At 39.9% G+C, this 24,396-nt stretch overlaps 1 protein-coding gene across 2 annotated transcripts in view; it reads right to left on the bottom strand.

Annotated features, from left to right (window-relative positions):
- KCNMA1 (potassium calcium-activated channel subfamily M alpha 1) overlaps positions 1-24,396 on the bottom strand; it is a 1,936,781-nt gene that overhangs the window by 30,144 nt on the left and 1,882,241 nt on the right. The window contains exon 28 of one of the 2 annotated variants that reach the window (XM_029609517.1): positions 13,954-13,982. The exons of the other annotated variant lie outside the window; for it this stretch is intronic. Within the exon in view, the coding sequence (XP_029465377.1) occupies positions 13,954-13,982 (29 nt within the window). The remainder of the gene's footprint in view (positions 1-13,953; positions 13,983-24,396) is intronic. 2 annotated transcript variants of the gene reach the window in all.

The following is a 24,396-nucleotide window of genomic DNA, read 5'->3' as shown; positions in this document are numbered from 1 at the left end:
ATGGTGCATTGGCTGGATTGTCATCAAATGCACTGGAACCAGCTTTTACATTACCTGCATCACTTGTTGAATTTAACAGCATGGCAGAGGTCCTGATGTTACACCTTAGCGGAAATGATTTGGACAAATGGTCCTACTGTTAATTGGTTGATGCTTTTTAAAAGGATATGGCTACTATTTTTGCATGGTTACCTAACAGGGTGATTTGCTGGCCCAATATTATTCAGAAGCCTTCTGTGATGGATCAGGATATTTGAGAATGCTGTCAGGCTAAAGCAAACTAGCAAATTGGCTCATGCTGTGTTTGCAAAGGGGGGAGGCATACCATACTTGGATGGGGGATATTTGTAGTGGCTAAATTAGTTATAGTACATTTGTCTGATGTTGGGCTGGTTTTGCTGTTTAAATCATTTCAGAAGGCCTTGGTGGATATTTTGCTTTCAGATTCATAGGCCACATCTTTTGGGAGGGGGGTCACAAGATAAGCCTTCCACTTTCCCATGTTTGTGGCAGACTTAATCAAGCTTGATTAAATACATGGTTGTGTGGACAGGCCAGTCAGTTTGATTGTATGGTCAGGAATGGGAACCCTGAGTTTGTTGGGAGCGATTAGGTGCAGTTGCTCTGGAGGTGGCTCCTTGTTGGGTTGTGGTAGGTCCTGCACTTTGAGGTTACATGGTGCTTCTGGAGGCCTGTAGGCTGAGGTGCCTGGGGATGGCTACATATTGCATGGGGCCTGGGATTGTGGCATGGTGAATGAACACCAAGGGGCGGATTTTCAGAGCCCTGCTCGCGTAAATCCGCCCAAAACCGGGCGGATTTACGCGAGCAGGGCCCTGCGCGCCGGTGAGCCTATTTTACATAGGCTCACCGGCGTGCGCAGAACCCCGGGACTCGCGTAAGTCCCGGGGTTTTCGGAGTGGGCGTGTCGGGAGGCGTGTCGGGGGGCGGGGCCGGAGCGCGCGGCATTGCGGGGGCGTGTCGGCAGCGTTTGGGGGGCGGGTATGGGGGCGTGGCTACAGCCCGGGGGCGTGGCCGCGCCCTCTGTACCCGCCCCCAGGTCGCGGCCCGGCGCGCAGGAGGCCCGCTGGCGCGCGGGGATTTACGCCTCCCTCTGGGAGGCGTAAATCCCCTGACAAAGGTAGGATGGGGGTTTAGACAGGGCCGGGCGGGTGGGTTAGGTAGGGGAAGGGAGGGGAAGGTGAGGGGAGGGCAAAGGAAAGTTCCCTTCTAGGCCGCTCCGATTTCGGAGCGGCCTAGGAGGGAACAGGGGTAGGCTGCGCGGCTCGGCGCGCGCAGGCTATACGAAATCGATAGCCTTGCGCGCGCCGATCCAGGATTTTAGCCGATACGCGCGACTACGCGCGTATCTACTAAAATCCAGCGTACTTTTGTTTGCGCCTGGAGCGCAAACAAAAGTAGGCTGTTCGCGCTCGTCTGAAAATCTACCCCCAAGGCTTTTGAGCTTGGGTAATGTTTGGTTGCATTGTGCATTAATAAAGTTGTGGCCTGTTGATTCAAAAGTATTGTGTCGGTCTGTTATTGCTTTGGTGTCACTTTTGTAAAGAGGGCAGTTAAAGGGAGAAGCTGAGGTCTTGGCTGTCCATGCTATGCTCACTTCTAATTTATGACCATTACATAATAGAACATTTCATGTAAATAATATCTTCAAGTCAGTTTTCATAAAAGGAATTTAAAAAAAATATAGAGTCATTCACTGTAGCAGAATGATCTATACCATTGCAGGAACTGATACTGCATTTCAAAAACAAGGTGTCAGAAAATCCAGACACCTGATTGGTTGAAAACTCCAAAGCTGTTGTTAATAGTGTTATCAGGAAGAAAAATTACATCTCTTTTTTTGGTTGTTTTAAGAATTTTCTTATTTCTGACCATTAACTTTTTTAGAACTGAGTAATCTTCCAACATCTCTGTTTTCTGCCTTACCTGCTACAATTAAGTCCACTTTGATTTGAACAGATTGGGGAAGATAGGAATTTATAATGTTATCCTGTGCAGTGAAGCTAACTGATTAAGTGTTTTAAATTATTCTCCCTGACAGGATGATAAAGTTCCAATCTGTTCAGAGATGATCTACAGCTTGTGAGGTTCCTAGAGCATCCTTCTACATTCATTTATCTTTTTGTCAAGCAGGGGTTGTTGTTTTCTTTTTTTTTTTTTTAAGAATAAAAAAAAAAGGCCTCAGCTCCAGAGATCTTTTAAAGTCTTTCAAGCAACTGAATTATTAATGAGGTTTTAAAGGAAAGGTTCCTGATAGAGTAGTTAAAGGGAGGTTGTATAAAATTCCCTGAATGTTGTACACATCAAAATAATTTCAGCTCCATTTAAAAACTCATTTACTGGGCATGTGACACATATGAACCATTATGCATTTGCAGAAACCAATTTTATGCGATGAAACTAACCTTTCAGAGAGGTGCAAAGTGTGATGGTTATCATGTTTTTAAATGGCTTGTGAGATCACATAAACAGTTTCAAACTATCACTTTTGAAAATGGTTTGTGTTTAACAGACTCGTTTGGAGAGAAGTTAAATGCAGTTTTATCATTGATTTTTTTTTTTTTTTGCAGTGTGAGAGTTGACTGCTATTTGAATTGATGAAACAAAAGGCAGGCCATGTTCTTAAGGAAATCTGGATGACCTACAGTACATCTTTTCCACAGAAGATGATGAAAATGAGTTTCTGCTTCAACTGGGCTTTGCTTATATTTGAAAATAGAAAATCAGAATGTATTAAGAGATTAACCTTTACAATAAGAATCATGACACTTGACTTTTAAAGTACAGTGATTAAAATGTAATTCCCTTTTATTATTGGAGAGAATACTAATGTCACATAAAATGCTAAAAATAATGCACTTTAAAAGCCTTAAAGCATTCTACTGTCAAAAATATTAGTGTAACTAAAAGGGTAAATGCATGATGCAGTACTGAACTCAGATGATCTAGTTTTATATATAGATATATATATATATATTTTTTGCCTCCTGTGTACTGCAATTTGTATTCATGAAGGCTGATGAGATGTCATGCATTTTCATTTAATTTGCTGCTGGAGACCTTGAAATAAAAATCTCCCATTTTGTGTCAATGGGGAAAATGCTTAGTACATCTGATTTAGATGTGAATGTTGATAAATATATATATGTACACACACACACACACACACACACAGACAATATTAAAGACTTTCCAAAATACAATGAGCAGGAAAATCTCTGTATAATCCTGGGGAAAATAGGAAACAGGAGAAACAGCAGCTAAATCAGCAAAATATGGGTATCCTACCACCAAGCCAGAAATGTTATCTGATCACCACAGTACCAATACAGACCAGCACCAAAATGTTGGGGTTGTCCTTATTATTGTCCTTTTTGTACCTTTCAAATTTATTTTACTGTATGTTAATTTTTTCCTATTTTATTGTATGTCACAATGTTCTAATGTAAAACAAGAAGTCTATGCTAATAGACTCCTCTGTTGCACTGTAAACCGGTGTGATATGTCCGATGAACATCAGGACATATCCGATATGTCCGATGAACATTAATGATAGGCTTTCAAGTTTTACTGCGTGTGGTTTTGATTTTCTGATTAATTTGTTACCACATTGGAAATAAGGTTTTCTGTTGATATTATGGTTTACTATGTCATCAAAACCTGTATATAATCATTATCTGGCATATATAGGATAATTTAGCTGTAGAAATGTTGAATATTTCTATGCTATCCCCAGTTCCTCAAAAATGTGCTTACAGCAAAATAACAGATTTGAGATCAAGCAGTGAAAATGAATTTATAGCACTACATAATACCCCAGGCAACTGTACAATGAAATGAAGCTGCTGTACAGTATATAGAGATCTGCTTTATATATCTGTTATATATCTCTGTCTCCCATATAGTTGTCTATCAATCTGTGAATCCCGTTATCTAAATATCCAAGTGTGCATGGATAAAAATGAAAGCTGAGTGCCTTCTGCCCCTTTGTTATAGGATTCAGTATTTGAAATTACTTAAGTGTGAATAGTTTAGAGTGAGGGGCTAATAGTAAGAAAAGAGGAATTGTAAAACTCCATAGACATGAATAGGAGTCAGAGAACAGTGGTGAAAAAGAAAACAGGAAAACGTCCCTCTCCTCAAAAAAAGGGAATTCCCTCTCTGAAGAAAGAGAGTTGGTAATACTGTATATAACTGAATGACACTTTAAATGTGCAGTTAAAATAATATATTCAAACATCATTTTATGGCAAGTGGCTTTTAATTGACCAACAAATGCTTTAGCAGTACAGACCACTAAAGAGCTGGAATTCTGTGTAAATCTGTCATCAGTCCACAGACAACTGTAAGTAAAATAATGGTGTTACCAAGAGATGTCTCTACATTTGTCCACAGAATATGGCAGCTGTTTCGTGGTCTGCAGTGGATATGGGCCATTTGCCACTAGAATCAACTAGCACTTGCATATCTTAATGAATTGTAAAACCAAGCCATGATCCTCAAAAGCAACAGTACCAACAAAAATATTTGAAGTAATTCAGATGGCACTTAAAATAATTAGGAACTCTCTTTTTTCATTTTATTCTTTATTGGGGGGGGGAGGAGAAGGTGATGTGGGGGGAGTAAGCCTTAAAAGTTTCCGGTACTTCCCATTGTGATGAATCCTTATCCAAAATCCATCCTGTTATCCAACCGATATGTATAAAAGATAAATAAGGCTTCTGTTTTTAGGTTTTAACAGATAAAACACTCCTGTTGAACAAAACTGAAATAGATATTTATTGATAAGCTCTAGAAAACTGCCACTGCCCCAATACTCTCTTAAGCCCCATTGCCTGCTTTGGATCCTCCACTTCACTTTTGCACACTCCTGAGTGGCACAAGTTCTTACTTGGTGACAGGTCACCACTCCTCTCCTCCTTCTGCTGGCTCCACTGCACGTGCACAGCTGTTCCTGCCTGAGCATTGGAGCTAGAGGTAAGAGGACAGAATGAATGAGGGGAAGGGGCTTAAGAGAGACTGGTGGGGACAGAGGATGGTGGAAATGGGTTGATGGGGTGGGATGGAGTGAAGGGGAAGAGAGATAGAGATGCGATGATTGGAGAGAATATCCTAGAAAATACCAATGTTTTGTATCTATAGAAATCTTTAAAGTAGCAAAAAAAAAAAACAAACAAAAATCCTAGCTGAAATTTATAAATTATAAACACCTAACAATAGAAGCCCTAAACATAAATATAGCATGAATAGCTGACAAGTGTACTCAGGGATGATGATGGTTAAAAACAAAGGAGCATGGCAATAATAAAAGATGCACACTTTTTAAATCTACAAAGTACTGTATAAGAAGAAAAATAGATTAGAATTAGGTCCCTGTCTAAATTGTGGCTGAACTTGATATATTTGTGGACAAATCAGACAAGATTGCGGGAAACAGCTGATCAGTAGCCCATTGACAGGAAACAACTGATTGAAATTGCCCTACTTAAATCGTGATTTTAAATAAATTGTGGAACTCATAAGCCTATTACACAATGTAAGGAGGGCTTTGATTAATCTAAAAGTAAAGTGATACATAGATTAAAAAGACAAAGCAGGAACCGAAAGCCAAATACACTGGCAAGTAGATAACTTGAAGAGTCTAAGGTAGCTACTATTGCTGCTTTTTGTAAAGACAAATATGAGGACAGTTTTCCTTAATGGGAATCTTCATGCTTTAATGCCATGTCCCGAAAATAATGTGGTTTGACAGCCTTTTAAAAGTTATTGCTTGGCAGTCAGTTTCTCAGTTATAATTTCAGCTAGAAATGGATTTTTAAGAAAGCTAGTGCTTGACAGCGAAGATGGGGCCTGGATGACTGCCAGACTTGATCATTGCTTGCCCTAGCTTCTAGCATCATGCACTGATACTATTTTTTGTTCATCGGGCTTGGTAGTGTGTCCGTCAGTGCTCGCACATGTTCCGCAGCCCACCGATAGATGGCGCTATATCGGGCTTGGTAGTGTGTCCGTCAGTGCTCGCACATGTTCCGCAGCCCACCGATAGATGGCGCTATATCGGGCTTGATAGTGTGTCCGTTAGTGCTCGCACATGTTCCGCAGCCCACCGATAGATGGTGTAATAATATATCGGGCTTGATAGTGTGTCCGTCAGTGCTCGCACATGTTCCCCAGCCCACCGATAGATGGCGCTATAATATATCGGGCTTGATAGTGTATCCGTCAGTGCTCGCACATGTTCCCCAGCCCACCGATAGATGGCGCTATAATATATCGGGCTTGATAGTGTATCCGTCAGTGCTCGCACATGTTCCGCAGCCCACCGATAGATGGCGCAGGTGGCTCCCTGGCCGCCTTGGAGACTCAAACATGCCAGAGATATGAAGGATAGCGGCCATCGCGGGACAGGCAGAATATAGCAGAGGAGACCCTGGCATGCCGCCAACGGAGCGTGTCCCGCGGCACACGCTCCATTTGCGGCGAGGATGAAGACCAGAAACTTTCCTCCTGGTCAGAGACGGAGATAAATTGCCAGTGTTGATGGAGGAAAGTCCCTCTCCTGTCAGTCTTTCACCCCTGGTGCACTCAAAGAAGCTTTTTTTTTTTAAATTCTATTTTGCAGCCATTGAGTGTGTGTATGGAGGGGGAGACAGTAGAGGAAAGCACCTGAGAACAAGCTGCAAAGCCTGGGAAGGGAAGAGAAGGCAATCAGGGCAGAAACCCTAAGAGGGAAGGAAGAGACCTGAAGAAGGGATGGAGGGAAGAGAGAAGTGAAGTGAAGCAGCTCCCAGGAACTTTGCTCAGCAGCTGTTGACAATTCACTGAAATAATGTGGTCAGTAACAAGAAGATGCAATTTAGAAAAGAAGAAAACAATTGAAAAGTTATTAATTTAGAAGACAGCATCCAAAATCACCGCTCCTTCCTTTCTGATTGTACTTCCTGCTTGTGAGGCTAAAACTCTGGGCTCCCCTCCCCCTCCTCCAGGTTAAAATGTGCATTCAGCCTATGCTGAATGCTCATTTTAACTGAGCATTTGCAGATTTTAACGCCCGATGCATTTTTACTGCATTGGAAATTAAATAAAGTTGCTTGTGCAATTTCAACGCTCAGTTTCAACGCTCAGCTTTCTGCATCGGCCTGTTTATTAGACTGAGGGACCTGGAGTTATTGGGTGGATGGGGTTGGCTGTCACACTGTAAAGCAACAGCATCTGAAAATGCCCAATTTTAACTACATAAGGATGAAACAGAAATCTAATTAAGGTTGGTGGCTGCTTACTAAGAAATGTAAAACCTAGTAGGATTTCATTTAAAATGCATTTTTTGGAATTCTATCCAATCATATTTAGAAGCATTCACTTGCATTGGAAATCAAAATAAATGACAACATGCTAAATTCAAACGATAAATAGAGCACCTTTGAGAGATTCCTCCCTTCTCTTACTTTGAATGTTTTTAGAAATGTTTTGTACCTTCCAAAATAAAGCTAATATAGCTCCTAGAAATATGAATACAAGCATTAGCATGTGTAGACTCTAATCAGTATGAAAGACTGGAATGCCTCCTTTACTTGTACAACACAGGAATGAAGTGCTGGCATTTCAATAGGACCAGTAGACACTTTGCTGTTGTGTATTTTGTAGAAATGCAACAAGTGTAACACTTTACTAGATTGCAATATTGATTCCTCATGGGCTGTCTGTGGGTTTTGAAGTTTTTCCGACCACCTTCTATCCTTTACAGCAGCTTGTTGCCATAGAAACATGACAGTTTCATTTAATTGCCCCATTGGGATGCATGCACCTTTAGTGTGCCATTTAGCCATGTTAGGTTTACGAGTACAGTATGCATTATTGTTCCTAGATGTATTACACATACTCTCTGTAGAATTCTCACCTTATTTTAGTGACAGCTACTCCACAGACATGCAGCAGTATGCAGAGATCACATTATTTGAGAAGATACTACAGGAGGTTGTGCTTTTAGGGGGGTTTTTTTATTTCTTTAAAAAATGCAATACTTATACTGTACTGTTTTAACAAAAAAAGATAGTAAGTAGGCCATACAAATTTTCATTGTTGCAGTTAGGAATGTCAGTGTCTACTTGTATAAAGAATAGATGAACATTAACAGTTTACGTGGGATAATTGTGACTACTCTAAAGCAATACTGTTTACCTATATTAACTTTTGGTGGTATCTACCAGCTGTAGGAGCTCCGAGCATCCTTTACTTTCTAAAAGTTCTTTGTTTAGCCTCATTATGATGCAGTTCCTGTATGTTTCTATTCTTGCCTTTTGTACCACAAGTTACTTATGTGTTATTGTGTCTTAATAAAATATTAAATTTAAAAAAAAAGTTATTAAAGAAGAGATGGACAAGAGTTCAGGCAATCAAATAATGTGACTGAACATTTTGATATCACTTTTTTCAAACATATTTTAATAGATGGCTATTTCTTATATTTTTTCATAGAATCTTTAAATCTAATTTAACCTGATCTGAATCATTATGTATTTTTCTGATACTAAAGTGGTTTTGTCTGCAGTTTTAGCTTGATTACGAACATAGATATTTTCTTGGTAGAGCTTAGAGTTGCCAAAATACTCACACTGGTCATGCTATCATGAACATAAGGAGGTCAATTTTCAGCACCACGTTGTTAGATAAGTTCCAAAGTATCCATCTAATGGAGTGGTTTAAATATATGGGCACAGTCTGCAGCCATCACTTAGCTAGATAAATACTTATGCAGCAAAGTATTTATCCATCTAAGTGGTGGGAGGGGAATGGGAGGAATGGAGAGGAGTTGAGTTTGCTTGCTAAGTTATCCAGCTAACTCACATGTTCTCAATTTATCTGGATAACTTATCAGGCTAACTTTAGGATAGCAGGATATATTCAGTGGTGCAGCCGCATCACTAAATATGTAGGCTAAGTTAGCTAGATAAGGTTATCCAGCTAAGTTGCCAAGCCACACAGTTGCTGAATATGGACCCCATTAAACTTGTACTGGAAAATATAATTCATTTGATTATTAAATCAAATCTGTATGATTAGGAATTCAATTAAATGTTCTAATCCTACAGTCTTGAACAGGTAATAAAATATTTAAAGTATAATACGGTCCCTATTTTTGATTTACTCTTTAACACAGTCTAAATTTCTTTTGTCCACACTTGCTCCATGGTCCTTACTCTCTTGCTACCTATCCCTAGTTAAAACATACCAGTGTTTGTACATGAATAATACTATATATATCCAAGTGTTTCCATGACTATGTTATCTACAGTAAAATGATTATGATTCACAACAATGTTAATATCATATGGGAGACAGAGTTTTAAAAGGCTTCTATGAGATAGCTTCCTCACAAATTTGACCAGGCTATCAATTCGATTCATGTGGATTTAGTGCCTTCTAGGTCTCAGTATGTTATCAAGAGTAACAGTAAACATTACTACACTCTAATCATGCAGGGGTTGTGACCACAGAATATTAGAGTTAAATGTGGTGACCAGGTGCCTCATGAGGCCCATACATCAAAATAGAACCATCTATATATTTGCATAAGTGGATGTACTCAGAAAGAAGGAGTTCTCCCAGGTAGTTTTGAAAGTCACTGGCTTTTGGGAAAGCATGGTTTTGTGTGAGAATTGTTCTTTGTAAAAGCAATGCTTTTCCTAATGGAGATATTCTCTGGGTTTTGTGTTTTATGGGCAGTAGTAGATTATGCACATGATTCTTCCAATCCTAGACACACTTCTCCAGCTCTTTTCCCATTTTCCTTAACCCCCTTCATGATAATTTGTTCTGTATTTGCCTATAGATGTCAATGATTCCTGTCTTATGAGAGATGGCATGAGGAATGTTGCCTCTGTATTGCTAATGAATATATGCAGTCTATATGATGACAATATTATGTTAGTTATGCTTTTCCCTTCAGAAGGGAATGTAGGCAATGTAAAAATCCTATGAGAATAAAGTCATAATTACTTTTTTATCTCATTCATAAAATTAACATGGCAAGATGAACCGAAAATGGTTTCTTTAATTGGCATTTGTAAAACAATAATTTATAGTTTTTAAAATCTTCACTTTCCCATTGATTAATATGGCTTTACATGGGTCACTCCATATTTTAAAAATGTTAAAATGGGGACATGTAAAGTGTGAAATATGGGACATATTTTTGGCTTCATTCCCTGCCTTTGTGTTGACATTGATTTAACCCTACACACCCATTCAAAATATGAACAATATCATCGGGGCAACTTGCATTATTATAAAAGAGATAGAGGCTCACGCATAATAAAATTAGACTGCTAATGTACTGTGCTATTGAGCACGAAGCCTGTCCTAAAAATCCGCGTGAAAAGGGTTTACACGACTTTTATAAGATGCATGGGACCTTTGAGAAACATTTTTTCTTCATCCAAGTTTTTTTGTCAAAGCCAGCAAATATCTTTCAGATGGAAATTTGTCTATGTGCTGAATTTGGGTGAATTGAGCCCCTAGGAAATATTATTGCTAACAATCTGCTAAATTTTCACTTTCACAAAAATGTTGAGCACAGACTTTAAAGGAAGAGTTTGTGTACAAAATTAAAAAAAAAAGGCAAAATTCATGAGTTCTGCAGTTTCCTGACAATTTAATAAAATAGAAAAAAAAAGCAGAGCTGTTGCAAGCACAATTTCCACCTATTGTCAGGGCAAAAGGAATTTTAGCTAGTTTTAAATTAGGATATGTCTCTGTTGAGAGCTACAGCACTGCCTCTGAGCCATTGCAAAGTTCTCCTGAGCAACCCAGAGAAAGCTTGCCTGCAGCCTCTAGCAAGGCCTTGCAGTCCCACCCAAGTCTGGAGTAGTCCTCTGGTGTTCAAAAGAGATTGCAGGAAACACCTCCATGTTCCTGACAACTTGAGGGATGTGAGAACAGCAATGGATCATGGATGAGGACAACCATAACCCTGATGAGTCTGTTGAAATGTTATATCCTCTGTGAAGAAACCCTATTGAAATGTTTTGCTGTATATGTGAAAACTAGCATGGATATTCTGACCTGTATTGGAGATGAGTACTGTGATGTATGTGGCCTGCTTTGTAGTAATAGACTAGAGTGCACAGTCGTATCCATGCTCTCTATACTTAAAGGAAGCTTATGTTTAGTTAACAAGGTAAAGAGAATCTATGTACCCTTTATGTTAACCCTGCTATATGTGAATAAATCCTACATTTGACCTACAAATAAATGCGTTCAAGTATTCTTTGGCAAGCAACCTGACAGCTATTTTCATACTTCCATAAAGGAGATAATTACCGAAGCCATTTATGCACATAAAAACACAATGTACATGCAGATTTTACTGCTATGCGGGCTGTATGGAAAATACTCTAAATTTCATGATGATAAATTGTACACATGTAGGCAATACTTTGTGAATATTCTGCAAATATGAAAACTTTTGCTGCAAATACATTCATACACAGTAATCACTTCTTGTTAATACTTAATGTGCATCAGAGCTGGAATAAGAGAAAAAGACAATTTTGATACAAAGAATCTTATTTCAGTTTAATTTGATTATTAGTTGTTGGGTTTTGTTTTGTTTTTGCATAAGGAGGACTTATTCTAATGATGTGCCCCATTATAATAAAGAATTCTCAGTTACAGTTTTAGAGTGTTAATGGAGCTCATCAGATCTGGACAATCCTCTTGGTTCAATATGCATAATTTTTGCTGCTGAAGCAAGGAAGAATATGAACGCAACCCATTTCCATAAAACAAAAATTTTTTTTAGAAAAATCCAATCAACATTGTTATTTAATTAGAACGTAGTACATTTTAAATTTCCATACACATTTTGAAAAGAAAGGAACTTGCTTTATGTTTGAGACGCTGATTTACTTTCAATTTGTGATGCAGCAACAAAGAAATGCAAGCTGAAGCAGTGGGATTGGTCCATGAACTGACTCCTGTTGACCTGCAGTTAACTTTCTATTGGTCCCATTTATATAGCTATGCTGCTGGGATAACCATGTGAGTTGCCCATCAGATTGCATGATTAATATCACTGTTCAAAGAGCCTCTCATTATTGATAGATATCCCTACAGAATCTAAAAAAACCTATGAGCGAAACTTGGTCCCACAATCATTGAATATATTATTACTAATAATTAATAGGATTGGAAAGGTATACTTTATGGACTACACAATTCCAAAGGCATTCTTGACAGAGTGTGTGTGTGTGTGTGTGTGTGTGTGTACATGCTCAATACCCACTCCTTTCTTTTCTCCACAAAGATCAGTCCTGTCTCTCCTCCCTCATTTGATCTCCCCATCAAGTGTCAATCATCCCTCTCAGTCTCAAGCTCCCCTCTCAGCGAGGAGTCTCTGTCCTATGAAGCTTCAATCTACTCCCTTGGACTCAGTAATCCCCTGTTAGTCTTAAATTTCCCCACCAGCCTCAGGTGTCTCCCTCTCCCCCCAATTCCAGGCAAACTTTCATTAACAGCCCCCTCCCTCCATCTCTCTCTCTGACTTAATCCCAACCCCCATCCACACTTAGTATTCCTCCTACTTTGAACTTTCAAGTTTCTCTCAAAGCCCCCACCCTTGCAGATCTCCAGTTTCCTGTCTTGTTCCCTCCTCCAATTAGTCTTGGATTTCTTCCACCCTCTTCCCTGGCCTGGCCTCTGATCCTTTTCCTCCCACTACCAATGGCCTTAGAGTTCCCTCTGTTTCCTGCAATGCTGTTACCAGAAAGCAATTAACTCAGGGACTAAGTTATTCCTGCAGTCACAGTCCCCACCTCCTTCATGGAAGCTCAGAGGAAACAATGATACTGCAATGTTTCTGATCAAGCAGCTGCAGACTGCCTTTTGGTAACAGCAGCCTTGGAGCTGTAAAGAGTCCTGAGGTCTGTGTGGGCAGGTGGGTAAGGTTCATAGATCAGGCTATATAGAGAATTTGGTGTTAGGAAATCCGATATCTGCTGGAGGACGGAGTGGGAGAAGGAACTTGCAGGTTTGCTGTCAGTCTTATTCAGCTGCTTGCCGGCTCCCAGTTTTTTGGTACGTACTCATCCATGTCGTTTTAAACGTACACACAGAATGAAAGGTTGCAAACAGATCAAAGAAGCCACAGGTCAGGGGGAAAAGGCTTTCTGCAGTATGTAGTATATACAGTAAAAAACACCTAAAAGCCAGTGAAATTAGCAATATTTTCTGTGAGTGTGTGATTATATTTCGTTCACAGGTTTTTTTCATGTTGCGTATTGATACCCAGGTACCTGTGTGTTCTGGAATTTGCTTTAATACTAGGAATTCCTTCCAAGAATATATTTTGCAAACATCATGACCATCACTCATTTATAGGGCAACTTATGTAATATGCTTTGTTCATATTCAATCTTAAATTGTATGAACGGGTAATAGAGACTCATGCTTTTTGCTGGCATAGTTACAAAATGTGTATTTTTCTTCTTGATACAGAAATCAGATGCAACTTTAACTATTAAAGGAACAATATAGAATGAAGGTACAGATGATGGAAGGAGAAGGAGGGATAGGCTTAAATAAGCCAGGGAATAAATAGTTTGGTTTTAATTGTCATTAAGATCTAAGGAAACACTGCACCTAAATGTTGAGGAGAGGCATGCAAAAGAAGGCAAGCTGATGACAGGGTTCAAAAAAGGTCTGGAGAGCAGCAGCAGCAGCAGCAGCAGCAGCAGTAGCAGCCAGTTTGCTTTGGAAAGCAAAACATACAAACAAAAAAACACACAGTACAGAAACAAAAATGAACAAACCAAAAACTGAATAAAGTTTGTCACTTTTGGGGTTTAATTTTCACAAGTTTTCACAAGGACAAAGTTAAAGAAGGAAGAAACCCACAGCAGCTGCTAGGTCATGCAGAACCGTTAATTGTCATACCTTGACCCATTCTATTCATCCTTGTTGCACTTTAGAAAGAGAAGTAAGCTATGTAAGTTTTCCAATGCTTTGAAACTGTTATAATTCTTGCTAAGCACTTTAACTGGCACACAACTGGCACTGTAAACATATTTAGGGCACAACTTGCTTGCCATCCATGGAAACTAACTAAATATAAAACATTTACTAAAATATTTGACAGAGTAAGCAGGCCTAATCTCACTTCTTATTTCCCCATCCAGCCATCTCCCTAATAAGTTGTAAAATCAGATTCTAATTTGGAAATTAAAAATGTTCCCATTTGCTGCCCTTAAAAAAGGAGTACACTGTGATATATCTCAGAGCATTCTGTTTTGTTTGAATATACAGTAAGGAATCTAAGGCAGAAAAGTAACTGAGAGCATTACTCATGGCTTTTTTGTCCCATTATGACCTGGTAAACCAGCATCAACAATATGCATACAGAGTGCTATCGGTATGCATGTTTTAGCTGCAACACATATTTTCAAAGTATGCCTTTTCTTTCCTATCATGCACAATGCGTTTTGCAGGTATCATATGCTTAAGAAACATGACAAACATTTGGTCACCGGCATCTAATTCATACCCTTTAACTACTTGAACTGCATAATCAGATTTTTTATTTGCAAATACAGTAATATGCAATACCCTGCTCTAGATTTTTGTATTTCATGTGTTCACGTTCATCCCCATCTCCAGCTCTACACAGTCTGCTCAAAAGGATTTGTAAAAAGAAACCAACATGAGTAAGATACAAAATACTATCCCATAAATTAAAATATATTTCTAATACATCCTGGCTATGTGTTATTTTAGACATATACATATTTGTTGTACAAAGTGAAACCAAACAAGCTAAATACATTGTTCATCTATTTTAGCCAAGGATATTAATTTGGAAAGTGTAATATAATGGTATTATTATGCCCTCACAGTTGAAGGTAACACAATTTATCTCAATGAATTGTCTGTATATAAATCCAAGCTGTGACCTACCACATAGCTATACCAGGCTCATTTGCCAGTAAAAGTGCTCAACATGGTTGTTAAATAGCACAATAAGTAAACATCCTGAACATGTCATGCTTGATTAAAGAAAAACTAACACTATCCTCCCCCCCCCCCCCGCATCTCCAAAAAAAACTCATCATGGTACAATATATACATTAACTACCTTACAGTAGAGCTGAAGTATGCTTTAAATGTACAATTTTCATGCTGTCATTCAGCCACAATATGCCAAACAGTGTTGGAAATGTTATATGATTTGATTGACAGTTCAACTTCAAACCAACCTAATATTGTTTCATTACAATACTAAGACTTTTAGATTTCAAAAATACAAAAGTACTTTTTATACTTTAAAAAAATACTGAAATTTGTTTTATACCCTGGTTTTTTTCAATGGCTATATATGCCTCTGCCACAATGTTCACACCATAAAAATAACTCAGCCATTTTAGAATATCCTCAGGATTTGTGGAGGGTCTCATCATAATAACACATGGAATACATTTCCTGGAATTTTACATCACTGGCATGTTTCAAAGTTTTGTTTTTTTATTCAGGAAAAAATGTGCATATATTTGAATAAAATTGAATGAAAACTAGTAGGGCTGTCTGTTTGCCATAGCTCCAGTAAATACATTATTTGAAGAATGTTTGTCATCATTTTATCAGTTACAGACATAGTGTGGACTGCATAGCTCAAGGGAATTATCAAAACATTACTAAAGCTTTTCACTTCTAGGGCACCAGTTCAAATTCAGCTTAGAATTGGATTTTAAAAATTGGCCTATGTGACATGAGTTGGTGGTAATCAGCCCAATTCTAGGGACCATAGCAGAAACATTCATATTGTGGCCCTGTCAGATTCATCTGTATTCCTTGTTGCTTTGTAAGAAGGAAACGAGATGGCAGAGGAGAGAGAGAAAGAGAGACTAACAAAAATGAAGGAAAACTAAACAATATTTTAAGACTAATAGGCAACTGATACATAAAGCCTTACAACCCACTACAGTGTAGCTCTTCTGGATATGTTGATCAAAATCCATGAACAATACCCACCAGCAACATGCCAAACAAAAATGACAGCTGAATGAAATTGAATGACTGTAGAAAATAAAATGGCTAGAAGAGGTCTAGAAAGCAACTTTAACAGTCTTCTGGACGATGTACTCATCAAAGGTAGACAGAAGAATGAACATGCAGACCCTATATTCAGACATATACTGTACAATGAAATGGAAATGTACAGGAAATTATTGAAGAAAAAGAAACATTAAAAAGTGGTAACAAAGAAGAGAACAATTGGATCAGGAAAAGTATATCATTTCCAAAACTTTAGCCGAGAAAGCAGGACTAAAGCAAAATCAGTGGCATATGGTAATCTGTATGTTCACTGAAAAAATGAGACAGTGAAAAGAACATAAAAACTTAAGAAATGTCATGTCTTCAATAGTAACCATTCCAGGTCACAAGTATCAGCAGATCCCAAAAAGGAGATCTTTCTTGTTATTCACTCCCAGAGATAGCAATGGCTTTCTCAAAACTATCTTGCTAATAATGGGGCAGATTTTCAAAGGGTTACACGCGTAAGATGCGCGCGTAACCCCTGAAAAGCTGCCCCTGCCTGCCCCTGCGCGTGCTGAGCCTATCTTGCATAGGCTCAGCGGCGGGCACAAGCCCTGGGACGCGCGTATGTTACGGGGCTTGCAAAAAGGGATTGGGCGTAGGCGGTCCGGGGTGGGGCGAGGCGTGGCCTGAGCTTCCAGGCACAGCGGCCATTTGCCACTGTGCCCGGGATCGCGGGCCGGCTGTTGGCCGGCACGTGTAACTTATGCCTGCCGGGAGGCAGGCGTAACTTCTTCAAGAAAGGTAAGGTGGGGGTTATAAGTAGGGCTGGGGGGCAGGTTACATAGGGGAAGGGAGGGGAAGGTGCGAGGGAGCGGAGGGAATGGAGGCAGGTTGCGTGACTCGGCGCGTGCAAGTTGCACAATTGTGCACCCCCTTGCGCGCGCCGACCCTGGATTTTATAACATGCGTGTGGCAGCGCGTACATGTTATAAAATCGGGCGTAGATTTGTTTGCGCCAGGTTGCGGGAGCAAATCTACGCCCACACGCAGGTTTGAAGATCTGCCCCTAAATGTCATCTGCTACTCAGATACACAGTCTCCTAGTCTCTTAGGGGGTTATTTTCTATCTGTATCGCATGCGAAAAGGGACATTTTGCACACAAAAGTCCCTTTTTACATGCGATAGCAAGCGGGGGGTGGGGGGCAGAGTTAGGGCGGAGTTGAGGTGGGGAGAGGAGTTATGGTGGCAAGGAGGCGGACACGGCGGTATCTTTGCTGGCGGCGATAAGGTAAGCCACGTTATCGCCGCCAGTAGCACGCCCAATAGCGCCACCTTTCACGGTGGCGCTATTGGGTGCGAAAGTCAGCAGCGATTACACCGTGGTGGTGCAATCGCTGCCGGCTTTTGCAGGCCCGCCTCCCCTTTCGCCTCCCTGCCCCCCGGTTACCGCCTGGATTCACCATTCTCTGTGACAATGGAAAATCCAGGCCTAGTCTTTTTGCGATTCATCACAATCAGTTGCTGTTGCTGCTAATTTCAACACTTCCTTTACCTAGATCATTTATGAATATGTTAAACAGAACAGGTTCCAGTTCAGATCCCTGTGGTACTCCACCTTTCTCCATTTGGAAAACTGATCATTTAGTCCTATCTTCTGTTTCCTGTCTTTCTACCAGTTATCAATCCAGAATAAGACATCACCTTCTATTCCCTGACTTTTTAATTTCTTATGAAATAGATATTCAGAACTTAATTGGCAAGGGAAGTTTGCCGAATAAACTTATCTAACTAACTTATCTGGGATATTCAGTGGTGCAGTTGGAATGTTTATCCAGCTAACTTTAGACCTGCTCGATAACAGACCTAATTTATCTGGCTAACTTAGGAAACTGTCCAAATATCGCTACTTATTTGGCTACGGGATTTATTTACTAAAGATTTATCGCATGCGTTCGGGCCTTTTGGTGTGCGATAGGATTTAAATTAGCTGGAGGGGAGGAGTCGGGGCAGGGAGGGGAGGAGTCAGGGCGGGGAGGGGGAACTTATCTGGCTAAGTGACTCTGAATATTAACCTGTACATCAACTGGCTCATCTTTATCTACATGTTTATTTATACCTTCAAAAATATCTAATACATTTTTGTAAGGCAAGATTTCCATTGCTAAAACCATGTTGGCTCTTGCCCATTAAACCATGTCTATCTATATGGCAATGATTTTATTTTTAACAATATCTTCTACCATTTTGCTGGGCACCAAAATCAAGTTCATTGGTTCACAGTTTCCTGAATCACCTCCAGAGTCTTTTTCAAAAATCAGTGTTACACTGGCCACCCTTCAGTCTTCAGGTATTGTGGTGTTTTAACTGATAGGTAGGATCTTTGTTTTAAGTTTTTATTTTGTTTTGCCTGGGAATTTCAAAGAAAAAAAAATCTGTGGAAAACTGACTTTTCCACTGAATTTTCTCTTCTGTGTTATAACAAAGTCATTTTTCCACTGGTTTTTTTTTTTTGTTCTAACATTGAAATTCCCAGGCAAAATAAAATAAAAACTGAAAATAATGGTTCGTACTGATAGGTTACAGAATTCTAGCAACAAGTTTGAATTTCATGTTTGCATTCTTTCAGGACTCTGGGGTGGATACCATCCCATCCTGGTGATGTATTACTCTTTAGTTTCTCAATTTAATCTATTGCATTTTCCATTATCACAGAGATTTGTTTTAATTGTTCTCAGAATCATTACCGTCAAGGAATGTTTCTGATATGGATATATTCCCAAAATAGGGGTAGATTTTAAAAGGAGCATGCAAGGCTTACATGTGCGCGCGCTACCCGGCGCACACACATGTACACCCGATTTTAAAACGTGCGTGCGCAGGTGCACGCAAGTTATAAAATCAGGGGTCGGCGCGCACAAGGGGGTGCACAATTGTGCACCTTGCATGCGCTGAGGCGCGCTGCCTTCCCCGTTCCCTTCCCCCTAACCTGACCTTCCTACCCCTTCCCCTAACCTTTCCTCTCCCTAGCCCTACTCTAACTCCCCCCAAAATTTATATTTTACCTTTTGCGCCTGCCTCCGGGCTGGCGCAAGTTGCTCATGCTGGCAGCCTGCTGGCACACGATCCTCCAACATAGCAGCAATGGCCGCTATGTCGGAGGCCTCTGGCCCCACCCCTGCCCCCAGACCACCCCTTTTGTAAAGCTTCAGGGCTTACACGCATCCCGGGGCTTTACGCGCTTCATCGGGCCTTTTTAAAATAGGCCCGGGGCACGAAGACCGGATTTACGCACGTAACCCTTTTAAAATCCAGCCCATACTGTATTCCTCAATAAACACCAAGGCAAATAATTAATTCAATTTTTCTGCTATTTCCATATTTGCCTTGAGCACCCCTTTTATCCTTTGATCATCTAGCAATCCAATTGACTCCTTCACAGGCTTTTTGCTTTGAATATAATTAATACATTTTTATTATTAGATTTTGCCTCTGTGGCAAGCTTCTTCTCAAATTCTCTCTTGGTCTATATTACTACTGTTTACATCTAATTTGCCAGTACTTATGCATTGCCTAATTTCTTCATTTGCATCTGCTTTTCATTCTTTTGAATGATATACTTCTGCCTTTACCTGCCTCTTTCACCTCATCATTAAACCATGCTGGCAGTCGTTTAGTCTTCTTTTGACCTTTTAAATGCATGAAATACATTTTATTTCAGATTCCAAGAAGGTACATTTAAACACTGACCATGCCACATGCAATCTTTTACCTTTGCAACTACTCCTTTTAGTTTTTTTTTCTATTTAATTTCTTCATTCTACCAAAGTCTTTCTTTTTAAGGTTATATGCTGCTGCATTTGGTTTTACTCAATGCCCTACCTCCAGTGATTATATCAAATTTGATTGCATTTTGATCACTATTGCTAAGCAGCCTCACCATAGTAACTTCTTATATAATGTTGTGCATTCCACTAAGAACTAGATCAAAAGTAGCTGTTGCTGTTGTTGGTTCTAAGACTAGCTGCTCCATGAATATTCATTTATGGCCTCTAAAAAATCAATCTCTCTAAATGTCCTGATAAAACATTGACCCAATCAATACTAAAATTATTCAAATCTTCCATTATTATTGTGTTGCCAAATATATTTGCCTTTCTAATTTCTACTAGTAATTAACAGTGGGGCAGATTTTCAAAGGGGTACGCACGTAAGATATGCGTGTACCCCATGAAAACCTGCCCCAAGTTCCCCCTGCACGTGCCAAGCCTATGTTGAATAGGCTCGGTGGTGCGCGCAAGCCCCGGGGCTTTCCTGGGGGGGGGGGCGATGTCGTGGAAGCGCGTCATCCGGGGGAGGGGCTGCGGGCGTGGTTTCAGCCCGGGGGCATTTCGGGGGCATAGCCGAGGCCTCCAAAACTGATCCCGGGCCGGGGAATTGCACAGCCGGCATGCAAGAATTACGCCTGCCCCTTAGTTTGAAGATATTTTATTCGCACAATACTGCAATGGATAAAAAAGCCCTGCTCCGGCCAAGTTTCGCACAATGGTTGCTTCAGGGGCTTGTCAGATTTCGAGTGCTGCAATTGATTTCTTTTTATAAGGTACTTGAAAGCAACATGTGGTCAGTGATCAACAACAATATTGATAGAAGGTTGAAGCTCTACTGCTGAAGGGCTTCTCATGGCAAAATCTTCAAACATTTCTCATTGTGTACATATGTAACAGAGCTTGACAACTGATTGACAGCTTAGCTGTTAAATGACTTCACGCCGCAGAATCTTCAAATGTGTCTCACTGTATACATTTGCAATACTGTGCAAATAAAATATCCTCTATCTAAGGTGACAAGCCTGTCCTGTTTTAATCTGCCTCTGGCATCGACAGACCATCTTCTGATTTGCTTTTTGGGACCTTCCCTCCTGCAGGATTTTTATCCTTCTTGAATCTATGCAATCCTTGACACATAGTACCAACCCTCTACCAATTTTATCTGTTCTGGCATGCCAATATAATTTGTACCATGGTATTACAGTGTCCCATTAGTTACCCTCCTTCCACTATGTCTCTGAGATGTCTTATGTCTATATCCATGTAGAATACTATACATTTTAACTCTCTAATCTTACCATTCATATTTCTGGCATTCGCATGCAGACATTTTAAATATGTTTTTCATTTCTATTTCTCTTTAGATTTAGAACCTGCTTATTAGCAAATGATACTGGCAGTTTAGAGTCATTTGCATCTGTGTGCATCCACACATCCATTTGAGCTACTTCAGTTTTAACCTAAACCTTGACTACTGGTATATTCTAATTTCCCTGTTTTGCAAGTTTCCTTGGAAGATACCTCTCTTCAAACCATGTGTTTCTGAGTGACTATGAGCTTTCCCTCATGGTTTAATTAAAAGCTGCTCTATTTCCTTTTTAAATGTTAGCTTCAGCATCTGGGGTCCACCTTGGTTATGGTGGAGCCCATCCCATCAGAATAAGCTCCCTCCCCAAAATATTCCTAACACATATTAAGTTTTCTTCCTTGCCCATTATCTCATCCATGCATTAAGACTTGAGTTCAGTCTGCCTCCGGATTTCCGAGCCTACAATGGGTAGAGTTTGTGAGAATAGAACTCTGGAAGTTCTGGAATTCAATTTCCTACAAAAGAAAGTTTACAAAATAAATGCTCATGACTGGCAGGCCAAGCACCACACTTCATAAATAAGGGCAACATGCTAACAAATAAGGAGTGACCCAAGAATCACTTGGACATAATGGATTTAAAGATTGCTAAATAGAAAAAAAAACCCAAAAAACTAACTAGTGATGAAAGCAGTGGCATTCAAATCAACAAAAGAGTGATGAGTCCCATAAAAATAGGTGACATTGCAGAAAATCTGTAAGTAAAGTTAAAAGCATGAAAGACCTTGAACCAGATGTTGATTCCATGGAAGCTCTAAAGATTATTAGGACAAAGTATTTCATGGCTAATGATGCTTTACAACAATTATAAATAACTGAAGCTCTGAAAAAGAGTGCTACATGATCTATAAGGAAGATGCACTCAATTTTCACAACTATTGTTGAAAAGTCATAGTATGAAACTGTTACAAAAGGAATCAATATAAGATTTGCATAGAAAGTGAAAACCAGTGGTTTTATCATAAAGATCAATTAAGGTTACCACTTTTTGTACGAAGATCACTTCTGGAAATATACAGGAAAAAGACAAGGAACTTCCACATGATATTAATTGATATTAGGAAGGCTTTTGATAGAAAAGTCAAATGGTGAAATATGGAATTTGACCCCTATGTACTGATGAAATCAGCTGCAGTTTTATGTTTTTTTTGTACCACTTTGTTTTTCCTATTATAAGTATATTACTTTATTCTAACTGTGCATATTTCCTCTAAACTTGTAAAACACATTGAATAAACTATGTGAAAGCCCTTTCCTGTTTCTACTAGTGATCTAGACTCTGTGGTATATGCTGTTTGCTGATAATGTGGTCACATACTGCAAAACGATAAAAATATGCAACAGACTCTTAAGAAGGATGGCCTCTGGATTAGGAGAAACAAGACAAAAAACACTATTTCTGCTACTGAAACTGGCAACAACTAGAATGTAATAAACACACTAGGGGTGTGCATTCGGATTGACCGCATTAGTAAAACGCAACTCATATTTTTTTTTAACTTAAAAAATTGATTCGACATAAACGATCGGATTTCCCACATATCGAACATAGATATGTTCGATATGTGGGAAACTCGCCGGGAATCACGTGACGCCGACGTCACGTGATTCCCGGCAAGTTCGCGCCGGACGGCTCGTTCGGCCCAAAAAGAACTTTTGGCCAGCTTGAGGGGGTCAGGAGGCCCCCCCAAGCTGGCCAAAAGTTCTTTTTGGGCCGAACGAGCCGTCCGGCGTGAACTCGCCAGGAATCACGTGACGCCGCGTCTGAGTGACGCGGCGCCACGTGATTCCCGGCGAGTTCGCGCCGGACGGCTCGTTCGGCCCAAAAAGAACTTTTGGCCAGCTTGGGGGGGTCAGGAGGCCCCCCCAAGCTGGCCAAAAGTTCTTTTTGGGCCGAACGAGCCGTCCGGCGCGAACTCGCCGGGAATCACGTGACGCCGCGTCACTCGACGTGCCGCCGACGTCACATGCTTCTCGCCAAGGATTGCAGAAATGACGTCCTCACTCCTCGCTCGATCACCAGGGAGTTGTGGTAAGTCTGGGGGGGGGGATTAAGGAGGGTGAGGGGGTTTAAATTTTTTTTTTGCACATATGTACATATACCCAACTCATTGGATTTTTTTTATGTCCATATTGGCCGCAAGTGGGACCCCCTTTCGGACATAAGAAATATGAACATAAAATTTTGCTCTGCACATCCCTAAAACACACTCAAGGGTCATTCCATACCTAGAAGTGGTAACATCTTGGATCTATCCCACAGAATGCTGAAAAAACTGATGATCAAGTAAATAATAGGGTAAGGAAGCTCAAGCACAGCAGACTGATCATAGACATGACAATACCAATGACTAAGATGGCAGATCTCCCTATCCAACCTGAATTGCTATACAGCACAGAATATGAGGTCAAAAATAAAAGATATAACAGATGTCAAACTCTGTAGAGAGGTGAATGTGGAGATGGAGGAGTGGAATACACACTATGAAAGACATGGAAAGAACCTATCAGAAAGGGTGTCAGAGAGACAATCATGGTAAATCATTTGATAATGGTCAGATTCAAATGTTTTAAGAAGAGTCTAATGAAAGAATAGGAAATATTAAATATGTGTTTTTGAAAAGACCATAAAATGATAAACTGAGGAAAATAAAGAGTAAAAGCTGCCAGGAGAGGTATGATGATGTGTGCTCTAATGGAGGACATGTCTCCAAAAAGACATTGTGGAAGGAAGACTCAGAGAGTAGAGTAGACCCCATATATGGAAACATATAAGATACCTATATGACACGGCTTTAGAAATGTTTTGTTTTTTTAATCTGGCAAGAGATTCAATCAATTTTGTTTCCTTTTGATTCTAATCATGTGTCCATAACTTCTTCCAACATTAATGGCTACATGCTTCTATTATTAATATTTCCTTGACTGTTTGATATCACAGCAGCTCAATAACTTACAGCATGGTAAAGAGGCAGAGAATTTGGAGCTATTGATCTTTTATTCATAATTTCTGGCCAATTTCTGTCCTATTTTTTTGTCCTCTTGACTGCTAGTTTGAAACATAGGATTTGATGGAACATGAGGACTATAAGACTTTGCTAGTCTGCTCAATTTACTTCTTGGTAAAATAGACGCCCAGCTAAACCTGAA

Source organism: Rhinatrema bivittatum, chromosome 7 (genome assembly GCF_901001135.1).
Source record: "Rhinatrema bivittatum chromosome 7, aRhiBiv1.1, whole genome shotgun sequence".
NCBI classification, from domain to species: domain Eukaryota; kingdom Metazoa; phylum Chordata; class Amphibia; order Gymnophiona; family Rhinatrematidae; genus Rhinatrema; species Rhinatrema bivittatum.
The sequence above is the reverse complement of the archived record's forward strand: the minus strand, read 5'-3'. Positions and strand labels throughout refer to the sequence as shown.